Source organism: Glandiceps talaboti, chromosome 2 (genome assembly GCF_964340395.1).
Source record: "Glandiceps talaboti chromosome 2, keGlaTala1.1, whole genome shotgun sequence".
NCBI lineage: Eukaryota > Metazoa > Hemichordata > Enteropneusta > Spengelidae > Glandiceps > Glandiceps talaboti.
Window position 1 is genome coordinate 31,893,408 of NC_135550.1, and position 12,879 is coordinate 31,906,286.

At 35.9% G+C, this 12,879-nt stretch overlaps 1 protein-coding gene across 1 annotated transcript; it reads left to right on the top strand.

Annotated features, from left to right (window-relative positions):
• Positions 1–909: 909 nt before the first annotated feature.
• LOC144453592 (E3 ubiquitin-protein ligase RNF8-like) lies at positions 910–7,885 on the top strand. The gene is made up of 7 exons (XM_078144916.1): positions 910–993; positions 3,019–3,147; positions 3,569–4,492; positions 4,826–4,960; positions 6,230–6,440; positions 6,927–7,266; positions 7,578–7,885. The coding sequence occupies exons 1-7, from the start codon at positions 910–912 to the stop codon at positions 7,612–7,614; spliced, it is 1,860 nt and encodes a 619-aa protein (XP_078001042.1). The 3' UTR covers positions 7,615–7,885.
• Positions 7,886–12,879: the final 4,994 nt, after the last annotated feature.

The window sequence follows — 12,879 nt, forward strand, 5'->3', positions numbered from 1 at the left end:
AATTGTCATAACAGACAGAAGTGAAAAAAAAAATTGTCACAATGCACCAGAAATGAGCAAATTTGGAAACCTTATTCTCATGTATTCTTTGGCAGCGCGTCGCCATAGGCGGCGCAAATGTTTTTAATACAAGTATAAATTCCTGTTTTTTTTCCAGCACTTATCATTAAAGCATGCACTATATAGCTCTGCACACAAAGTTTTCCTTTCCTTTTCTGACCCAAGAAAACATATTTCAGGATTTTTGTTGTAATATCTCAATGACACAGTCAATATCTGAAGGGGACTATTTGGCTTCTGTAAATTAAGACAATTTAAAAAACAAGACAGGGATATTTTACCAGTCATCTTTGGTACATACAAATTTAAGTAGCAGAAGTATGGTCGGTAGACAGACGTCTTTCATACTAACTACTAATTCTTCTACTTGCGCAGAACAAGTTATTTAGAGGTACAGTTGTGAACCATTGTGACGTGGTATAGGTGGGAGATTACAAACTTAATGACTAATTTAAAAAAAAATTTGCACTACTACTCCATTTGTAAAAAAAAATTGATGCAGGACTGACAGTAGAAAAAAAAATTGCTGTCATTCTGACTGGAAAAAAAATTGCTCCCATACCTACTTCCTCCATACCCCCCCCCCCAGAAATCAAATGGTTCTCCCCTAATAGATCCATGCTTCCAGAGCATGCTCTGCATGCTTCCACAGAATTTCGTTTGCATATCTATTGTTGTCTTATTGTTTGTAAGCTTCTCCAACTTAGAACTTTTGTAAATATGTTATGTTTTAGTAGCCTCTCCACATATGTCCGCAGTGTCGAAAACCAGCCGAAAACGATGACAACTGTTACACATGTGTGTATACACATAGAATAGTGACGTCATAACAAATGTATGTTCGCCAAAATGGCGGCCAGTTTTTGGTGTTTGAAACGTTCCGATGACAAAGTTTGCGCTCTGCAACACATACCGTTGTCAACAGGGCGAGAGGTAAGTCCTCGAACTAAATTGTACATGTCGTTCTAAAACTGTAATGAATTGTATTATGCGCATGAAAGGGAGCAGTGGCTGGTGGCATGGGCGCCTCAGTTCAATCCCAGGTCACTGAGAACTAGACTAGAGTCTCAGATCAGTGAGATACAATATACAGTCTTGTAGAACTGAGTTGTCTGTGATATGACACCATGTACCATTTTCTTGATAATCGAACAGTTCGAAAATGTTTTATTTTTGGCATAGATTTCTTCGAGATATGTGTTGTGACTGATCATTGCAGTAAAGACCTTACTGTGCTAGAACTATAGAAGTTTCACGGTTTTAGAAAGGTCCTCAGAGTCAAACTTTCTGAGAGCCTACATGTAGACTTGAGAACGGCTATTGCCACACAGTAACACTATTCCGCTATCCTATTGTATTTTGAATTTTTTAATTTCAGCTACATTTCCCTCGAACGTAGCGGAAATTCAAAAATGTCAGGCTAGCGGAATAGTCATGATAGTGTAGCACAGGTTCTCAAGTCTACTACTACAGGGAGGCTAACTTTCTGATCTGAGTTAGTAATAGTATAAGAAAGTGTCCCTACGTAGCTGAATAATTGTAGCATTTGTTTTGATTTTGATTTTCTTATTTTTTTCCGTTCTGGGCTTTAAATGCAAAACTAATGTACGAAAAAACAGCTCAAAAAAGAGAAAAAACTCAAAATCAACACTAACTTTCACTTTACAATCTGCATCTGGGGGCAGTGCAGTCTGTGACTCTATGCTCTCAGCAAGTATGAGAGGTTATATACAGTAGATCATAAAAATGACATTCCTTGCCTTAGTTAGGCCATGGATGTATTAGGGGAGAGTGTATGGTTCTGATTACGTTCAATTTTAGAGTAGGTGGGGTAGGTAGGGGTGTCACTACAGTGCCCCTCACACAAAGGAGAGGGTAGAGGGACAATACTCCAGCTGCAAGCAGATCTATGTCTAATGGCACATTATGTGCCAATATCCATACATCACAATTGATGGTTTTACTATTTTATTTGGAGGACGATAGGCCATATACTGATATGGAGACAAGTTCTAGTGAATTTTAAAGTGTAGGTTTGATAAATAATTAGATGTTATTCCTCAATGTTTATCTTCATTCAGCCTAGGAAAATATGAGTGACCTAAGGGGCCTTTGACACTACGAGTCGCTACACAAGAAGTGTCAACCCTTAGGTCACAAGTATTTTCCAGCAGAATGAAGAAAAATATTGGAGAATAACATAATTATACCAGCGCCAGTGATATCAATGAAAAATCATGGAAAATAATGACAATTCTGAAGGTTTTGACTCATAATCCAAACATAGCAGAACCAGTCCAGTGACATAGATAAGCGTTGTCATGCTGTAGAACGCCCATGGTATAAATTCCATACTTTTTGTTCAACTTGGCTTGTCCATGGTATAAATTGTGGTATCTGTTATTAATTCTGTGAAAGCAAAATTTGGGAAATTTTGTTTGGAAATGTGAACCTGTGAAATAATAGAAAAAAAAGTTTGTGTGGGCTGATGCATGTAAGTAAGCAACATACTAAGTCAAAAAGAGGCTGAGCACTTTTCATTTAATCCAACTCCTATACTTAGTGGGTAATAAAACAATATTTAATCCAAACATAGATCCCATAGTGAACTCAAGAGTTTATGATCCAGGTGTTCATAAGAGTCTAGAAATATCTGGTTTTTAATTCTCTCTATTTGTTGTATTCTCTAGTAATGTAATCTCGAGCCTTGCTGCATGTATGAATGATATATTTTGTTAGCTTACAATTTGTACAATGTATTTCAGTTCATGTGAATATTTACTGTGTAATCTGTAATGCATTATGATTTATAGCTGAACTTGTTAAAGTTTGCAGTTTCAAATTATTGTGCAAAGGGTTTTCTTTGTAATAAGATTAGAGTGAACAATTTAAACTTTGGACATATACCAAACTACAAATGTAGTAAGTGTACAATTTCTATCCTCTCTGCACTTTTAGGTAACCTTGGGTAGAGGTTTAGATGTAAATATCCAACTACTGTCAGAAAGTAACCCATTAATGATTTCTAGGACCCATGCAACTTTCCAAGAAACAAGTGAGAATACATGGACAGTGAAAGATCACAAGGTATGTATGTACGCATATACATACATACATATGTATGTATGTATGTATGTATGTATGTATGTATGTATGTATGTATGTATGTATGTATGTATGTATTTGTGTATGTATGTGTGTGTACATGCGTGCATGCTTGCATGCACGCATCATGTATGTATATATGCATGTATGTATGTATGTATGTATGTATGCATGCATGTGTGTGTGTGTGTGTGCACATGCATGCATGCATATGTAAATGTATGTATGTGTGTGTGTGTGTGCGTGTGTGTGTGTGTGTGCATGTTTGTTTTACCTGTACCAGAGACTAAGAACTTCTTTTATAGGATATCAAAATACAATTTTGTATGCAGCACATTCTGCAATAGTAGATTTTGACAGTAAATACAATACAAACACATAACCAGTTTCTTTGTCTTGACAGAGTACAAATGGAATCTATGTGAATTCAAAGAAAATCAGAGCAAACAGACAGCATGAACTGAAAGAAGGTGATGTCATTCAACTTGGCATATCTCCCAATGAAAACACACCTGCAGAATTTGTTTTCAAATTGATAAAAGAAGAACACACAGAGAAAGAGGTCCAGGCAGTATTTGCTAAAAAGAAAAGGACACGGCCTGCTAATCAGAAAAATGGAGTGAAAAGGAAACACAGTGAAACAAACAGTCCATATGTGAAAGAGGAAGGAATTTCAAATAAGGAAGGTGAGAAAAGCAAAGTCACTATCAAAGTCGAGCCAAAGACTAAGAAATGTAAGGTTCATGACAGTCAAGAAGCTGGACCTTCAGAAGGAGAAACAGATACAAAAAGTACTTGTAGCATTTCAAGGAGTCCTCAAAAACCAGTATTGCCAAAACCAGATTTGTCTGCCAAACAAGTGAATGAATTGAAAGAAAAGTTAAAGGAACAAGAAAAGTTAGCAGAGATAAGAGTCCAGGAAGCACAGCAGCAACTTGATGACATGCAGACAGTACTTGCTGCTAATGAGTGTGTCAAGGAACACCTAGAAGAACAGTTAAAACAGAAAGAAAAACAAATGTTGAAAGAAATGGAAAAGCAGCAGGAAAGATTGCAAGCCGAAAAGCAACTTCTACAAATACAGATGAGAGAATTCATGGAGAAACAATTGAGAGAGAAGGAAGAAAAAATGTTAACAGAACTCAAACAACAAAAGGAAGCGCTCATAAGTGAGAAAAAGAAAGTTGAAGAAAGTTTACAGAAAGAATTACAAACTAAACTACAAGAGAAGGACAAGAACTTACAGGCAGAGTTGGAAAGAGAGAAGGAAAAGTTGGAAGACATAATTAGTAAGAAAGAATTGGAGTTCTGTGCTCTAGAAAATGAGGTAAGTATAATAAAATATACATGTTGCATTTTGACATGTGTCCATATATAAAACTATTTACATGATGTGTATCAGATGAGAAGGATCTATCACATTAGTTCATGTTTTGTGGTGCAATGACATTTTCGTATTTTGTGCCGTGTACTTGAAAGTAGTCACCCTTTCTTTCCATAATTTACATGTACATTTGCAAATATTGAACACTTTTGTGCCTTATAAGATAAATCTGATCATCATACAAGATATCACAGTTGCTTTGTTTTCATTCTTTTGCATACAAAGAAACTCAGAAGTAACATCATGTTTTTCTGTCAACTTGATTGTTCATTTCAGTTAAAAGAAAGTAACATTGAAAGGGAACAACAAGAGATTTTCATACAGAAAGCTAAAGAGGAAGCCATACAGAATGTAGCTGAGGTCATGGAAGATGAATTACAGTGTTGTCTTTGTTATGAGTTATTTGTACAGGTAACGTTGATGAATTACAGTGTAGTCTTTGTTATGAGTTATTTGTACAGGTAAAGTTGATGAATTACAGTGTAGTCTTTGTTATGAGTTATTTGTACAGGTAAAGTTGATGAATTACAGTGTAGTCTTTGTTATGAGTTATTTGTACAGGTAAAGTTGATGAATTACAGTGTAGTCTTTGTTATGAGTTATTTGTACAGGTAAAGTTGATGAATTACAGTGTAATCTTTGTTATAAGTTATTTGTACAGGTAAAGTTGATGAATTACAGTGTAGTCTTTGTTATGAGTTATTTGTACAGGTAAAGTTGATGAATTACAGTGTAGTCTTTGTTATGAGTTATTTGTACAGGTAAAGTTGATGAATTATAATGTAGTCTTTGTTAGTCCCCGCCGGACGAAATCCGGAACGGGGACTTATGGATTGGGTTCCATCTGTCCGTGCGTCTGTGTGTCCGTCCAGAGCTGTTTCTTGGAGATGCCTGGCATTAGGACAGTGTTCTATGACATACATGTGCATATCCATTTTTGTTGTGATACGATCCAATATGGCTGCCTGGCAGCCATTTTGTTTGCGAATTTTCCATGTCCAACGCCATAACTCAGACATGCTTGAACAGGTCCCCCCATACCCGACCCATCCTTTATTGTATTATTCCATCACGTCATCTTGAAGAGTAGGGATGTCCCATGTCCAACGAGGAGATACAACATGAGTAGGCATACTCCATGTCCAACGAGCAGACACAACATATCTAAGTCTGTTTGATTTAGGTTCACAAGTGTTGTTGCGTGATCAGAGTAGTGGTATCAAGAAAATGACAACATAAACTGCCAGTTTCTTAAAACCCAATCATAGCGGGAACTATGTCATTCTCAATGACTTATTATGAGTTTTTTGTACAGGTAAAGTTGATGAATTATGGAAGTGAGTATATTGACAGTACAATGTCCTACATGTAACATGTAAACATTAATTACATGGACAAGTTTTCTGTACAAATGTTGTTATCATTGTGCATTTCTGGTTATTGAAAGTATCAGCTGTTTCTCACTCATGAAGATGATTCTATTTTGTGTTGAACCCCCTGACTTACAGCTTAGTTGTGGTCTGCCTATTCCACACTTCTTTCCATAAATTTGGCACCATTTGTCAGAGAAAATCAAATCATGGACATGTATCAAAGTGTTGTTGATTCTCACTCTGTCATCAACATGGACATCAAAAAGTACATATGGGCTGTTCTTATCAACATTTATCCTATTTTCAGGCTACAACACTGAATTGCTCTCACTCATTCTGTTATTGGTGCATCACTGAATGGACAGAGCGAAAAAAGCATAAAGATTGTCCCGTGTGCAGAGCCCAAATTACCAGTAAAAATAAATCTATAGTTCTTGATAGTTACATCGACAAAATGGTAGAGAATCTTAATGATGAACTCAAACAGAGGAGAGTTGAACTGGTGGAAGAACGGAAAAGTAAGTTTGTCTTTTATTTATTTATTTATTTATTTATTTATTTATTTATTTATTTTTTCAATATTAGAATTTATGTTTCATTGTTTGTTAGTATTGCTTGTGTATTTATTGTGATATCTATAGAGTGATTGTGAGTCATCAAGTGTTGGTGAATACATGTAACTATAAGATACATGTATATCGTCATGAATGAAAGATACATAAAGAGAAAACAATAACAAGGAATCATAATGATAAAACTAGGAAAGAAAGATTTTCAGTATTATTGTGATAAAAACACTGCAATTTTAACCTTCCTTTCACTGATGTTAACACTGGAATTTTAACTTTCCTTTCACTGATGCTAACACTGCAATTTTGCTAAAAGTAATGTACCCTTTGTCTCCAAATAATGGATGTGGCACATCATCATGGATGGGGTTGTATCCTCACAAGATTAGTGTTTTCACTATGGTTAGTGGGTGATAAGTCTCTTTTGTTATTCAGAGCAACTCACAGAAAGGAATGGAGGAAAGAGAACATCTCCAAGGAAACAAGGAAGAGGAACAGGGAGACAGGATGGTGGTGATGGAGGAGCAGGGACATCTAATGCTGCTGATGACATCACAGGTCCCGCAACACGTACACGATCACACATAGTTGTTATTGATGACAGTGTTTCAGATGATGATCTTGGTATTCCCATTGAGCTCTCCAGTGATTTGGAGTCTGATGATAGTGTAGATGATGAAAATAGTGACGACTCTGATGAGATGGAAGATGACTCTGATGAGATGGAAGATGAACCATACTATGGCGGACATGGAAGGTGTTTTAACTGTGGTAAGTAATAAAATGTTGAATATAGACTATTATTTGTTGTTAAAAGTCAACTTGCACAAAAACTAAGGAACTATAATACATACATTGTAGAGTCTTGTTGCAAGTGTCATCAAGCACATGTTATCAAATATGATCTATCCACTGGTATCAATAGACTTGACCTTGAACTTCAAGGTCAAATATCTAACATATCAAATATCAGCAGTTTTAACTTTACCATGATTTGTGGACCATACATTCTCTATATTATAAAATACTGGACAGACTTCAGTATCAATATAAATACTGTCATTTATATTTTCCATTTCTAGGCAGGAGAGGCCATTGGGCAAATGGATGTCCATTCAGGTAGTCAGTGCACTGTGGATATCACAGCTGAGTTAGTATGGAGGAATTATCTTTATCCACAAAGCCACTCTCTTCCACTAGACTGTAGGAGTGTTTTGTGAGAGCTTCAAGTCTTGTCTACATCATAAATAAAATGACACAGGACATTGATGTAGTCATCCAAGGATTGGTGTTAAATTGCAGCAAAGATTGAAGAACAGATTTCATAGGATCTGTTGTCTCAATGTACTGATGTTTGATTACTGAAAAGATGCTAATTACCCTACTGCCACTTTTTTTTTTTTTTAATTTTAAGGGTAGGGCTAGTTTTTATCATTTATTGTTAAATTGTACAATGTAGAAACAGTGAGTGTTACTTGTTTGCCAGAGAGGATGTGTAACAACTTATAAATTACAAGTTGATTGTTACAAAACTGGGTGCTTTAATGTAAATCAACACAACTATGAATTGACAATGTATTGACTTTGGACTATGAAATGTTTCGATGTGCACCAACTATATTTAAGAAATGATGAGTTAAGGGTATAACTAGTACAGATACAGTCCCAGTGATATAACACACAGAGTTGTGTCTACAGTAGATGCAGCAGTCCCATTGATAGAACACACAGAGTTGTATCTACAGTAGATGCAGCAGTCCCATTGATAGAACACACAGAGTTGTATCTACAGTAGATGCAGCAGTCCCATTGATAGAACACACAGAGTTGTATCTACAGTAGATGCAGCAGTCCCAGTGATAGAACACACAGAGTTGTGTCTACAGTAGATGCAGCAGTCCCAGTGATAGAACACACACAGTTGTGTCTACAGTAGATGCAGCAGTCCCAGTGATAGAACACACAAAGTTGTGTCTACAGTAGATGCAGCTGTCCCAGTGATAGAACACAGAGTTGTGTCTACAGCAGATGCAGCAGTCCCAGTGATATAACACACCGAGTTGTGTCTACAGTAGATGAAGCTGTCCCAGTGATAGAACACACAGAGTTGTGTCTACAGTAGATGCAGCTGTCCCAGTGATAGAACACACAGAGTTGTGTCTACAGCAGATGCAGCAGTCCCAGTGATATAACACACCGAGTTGTGTCTACAGTAGATGCAGCTGTCTCATTGATAGAACACACAGAGTTGTGTCTACAGTAGATGCAGCTGTCCCAGTGATAGAACACAGAGTTGTGTCTACAGCAGATGCAGCAGTCCCAGTGATATAACACACCGAGTTGTGTCTACAGTAGATGAAGCTGTCCCAGTGATAGAACACACAGAGTTGTGTCTACAGCAGATGCAGCAGTCCCAGTGATATAACACACCGAGTTGTGTCTACAGTAGATGCAGCTGTCCCAGTGATAGAACACACAGAGTTGTGTGTACAGCAGATGAAGCTGTCCCAGTGATAGAACACACAGAGTTGTGTCTACAGTAGATGCAGCAGTCCCATTGATAGAACACACAGAGTTGTGTCTACAGTAGATGCAGCAGTCCCATTGATAGAACACACAGAGTTGTGTCTACAGTAGATGCAGCTGTCCCATTGATAGAACACACAGAGTTGTGTCTACAGTAGATGCAGCAGTCCCATTGATAGAACACACAGAGTTGTGTCTACAGTAGATGCAGCAGTCCCAGTGATAGAACACACAGAGTTGTGTCTACAGTAGATGCAGCAGTCCCAGTAATAGAACACACAGAGTTGTGTCTACAGTAGATGCAGCAGTCCCAGTGACAGAACACACAGAGTTGTGTCTACAGTAGATGCAGCAGTCCCAGTGACAGAACACACAGAGTTGTGTCTACGGTAGATGCAGCAGTCCCAGTGGTAGAACACACAGAGTTGTGTCTACAGTAGATGCAGCAGTCCCAGTGATAGAACATATAGAGTTGTGTCTACAGTAGATACTATAGTATCTGCCAAGTTTTGTAAATCAAGGAACCATGTGAATCAGCTAGTGTATGACGAGGTTTAATAATTATACGTTTTGTATTCATAAGTGTCTGATACTTTTTAGGTATAAATTGTATGACTTTAAATCAACTAAAAATATCATTACTAACTCATGTTTAGCTGGTTATCAGTTACATGACTGTAGATCAACTAAAATGTCTTTATGTATGTTTAGCTGGTTATCAGTTGTAATGTTTCCATATATATTGTACTCCACAAAAGTTTTACAATGTCAGGGTAGGTTCAGAGAGTTTTCATTATTGTGTATAGTGAAATATATTTCATCCAAGTGTTAGAATATTTCAAGTTTTTAGTGATACAGTTGTAAATAATAAACTAGATCCATTGTTATTGTCAGTAAGGCAGGACTACATCTTTTCTTCAAATGGAAATTCATCTGTCTTGGTAAAGCATAGTATTCAATCTAACTTTTGTTCCAAACACAACTTTGAACATTTTACCTGAAATTTTCAACTGCACACTTCAGTCATTGTCAACAGATTGACCCACTATTCAGTACATGTGACCTTATGGACACGCAAGCCTAATAAGCCACCTATGTAATAAAATTGTGACAGCTCCATTAATCACTCACAAGAAGTAAGATTGACCAAAAAGTAAGGTGGGTTGTCTATGTATTCACACTGGAAGAGTCTGTTAGGTATGACATGTGTCAGTGTGTCCTCTAATGATAGCCATATTTTGTTGTTGTGAGTCAAAATGAGAAAAAAACGGCATTTCTTGTGAGTCACCAAATTGTAAGAGATAGGGGAACACCAAATATTGGTGCATCACTAGAAATTGTGTGCGTCAGTGGTACATCAAATTGGCTTAGAGGGCACACTGCATGTGATGCCACACTATCAGCTATGATTTGACAAGCCTGATAAGGTTAACAAAGCGATGTATTGTAGTCTAACATAATACAATGTTACATTGTATTATTTGATAGAATTGAGTAAGACAATGACATTCCTGTGAGTTGTATATAGATGAAAGTGTCAATGTATGACATATTAGTATGTGACGCTACTATTCGTAGTACTTGTATATATAATAAAGTAGACAACAAGCATGCCAAACTTTGTTCTATTCTCATTTCTTTAGTACACTATATGCATTATTATTAATTTAAGATGTAGAAATTGGCATTAAAGCTTTCCAAAATTTATTTTGTGTGTGTATGTGTGTGTGTTACCTCTATTTGCAATGAATGGTAAACTTTTACATAAAAGCATGTTTGACAAAGGTGTAAATGGGATAATTTATGGAAATCTGCAGTCAGAACATTCTCTGCCAGATGATTTTGATATAATTTTTGTAGTCTTCAACTAAAAGAAAGGGCTCAACTTTCCTCACTTCTTCCATTATTGCAATGACTTGACTTTTTCAGTAGAAGATGCATTTCATATATTATATTTTGACTCTTACATTTTCATCACAAATCAGACTTGGCTCAAAATATGACATTTGGAAAGTGTTTAAATCCTGACCTTTGATACGCGACAAGTAGATACATGTGACAGACAGTTATTTTATGCAAGTGAAGTGGGTATGATGACTTATATACTGGTACATACTCATGTGTACATCCAACAAATTCAACATTGCATGTAGACATGGAATACAATTATTCATCAGTTTTGCTTTGGTGCCATGGGCACTTTTATTTGGCCATGTCAAGACAGGCTGCATACATGAAGATGGAATGGAGGTGCATATGGAATAAGAAGAGAACTAACAGTACCACTACACACAGAGTACAGCCTATCTTTATACATAGAACAGTCTTTACAAAATACAAGTTATTCACTGAAGCTTGTATTTTATTGCCAAATGCCCTTCAACATTGATATAAAAAAGTTACACAGAACTTCAGTCATCATATTAAAATATTACAAAAACAATAATTGTCACACCAGTTATAAAAGAAAACATCAAACTAAATTATATTTTGTTGTATGTTATGTTATGTTGTCATTGGGTCTTCTGATACAAATAAACAATTTTATAGAACATGCTTGTGTTGCATCTAAAACACTTTCATTGGTTCCTTTATGGATTATTCATTTCATATAACATCTGATTCTACATCAAAGACTATCTGATTCATTACATCTAACACACCATTTCTTTGGTTGAACTCTACATTGTTACTTTCCACACATAGGGGAACACGATACGTCCATAGTAAGTAGATAGCACACATTTTGTAAGTAAATGATTTATCACTTTTTGATATTAAATATTCAATTTCAAGCACATGATGCAATAAGTAGAAAAAACAACAACCAAATACTGGTGTTATAACATCCTCTGTGCCTAGCACAGTGTTCCATCTTGGGCACATTATGTACTATTGCAATAGGTGTTTTGTAGAACTTATTAAACTGTACATTTATGTACAAAGAAATCCTTGTCAGTGTAATAAAATTATGTCTAATTCAGAAATAAAGGTTCAGGGTCCAAAAAATAATTTTATTTGATTTGGACATGCATACGTAGACATCTTCTTTGATCAATTAACTAATAATTTTGAAAATTACTTTATAAAAAGACAACAACACCCTCCATTTTTCTGAACTACCCATGACAGTATCACCATTGTCAGCATTAGCTGTCATGCAATCTTCATTGTTGAATCTGTGCAACTTCAAAAACCTTAACGGGCACACTGGTAGTTATCCAATTAACTATGTCATAACATGTTCTACAACAGTGTAAACCACTGTATTATCAATTTCAAACAATATTTACGTTTGCCACACTTTGGTATGATCTTACCACACTTTTCATTATTTAAACAATTTTCATTCAGTATATTCTTCCTGTTCAAACGAAATCCTACTAAAAGTGCCTTTTAATTGAAGTTACTATGTGTATCTTGCTAAGTTAGCAAAGAAAAAACACCTTTTACTTGTAGTTACCATGCATTTCTTGCTAAGTTAGCAAAGAAAAAACACCTTTTACTGGAGTTACCATGCATATCTTGTTAAGTTAGCAAAGAAAAAACACATTTTACTTGGAGTTACCATGCATATCTTGTTAAGTTAGCAAAGCAAAAACACCTTTTACTCAGAGTTACCATGCATATCTTGTTAAGTTAGCAAAGAAAAAACACATTTTACTCAAAGTTACCATGCATATCTTGTTAAGTTAGCAAAGAAAAAAACACATTGTACTCAAGAGTTACCATGCATACCTTCCAAGTCAGAAAGATCAGGTTCAGGCAAAATAACCTATTTCTGTTTCCATTACAAATAAAAGCCACTGAAAAGAATACTCTTTTCATTGAAAACAGTATTCAATGGTAAAGTATGCACTTT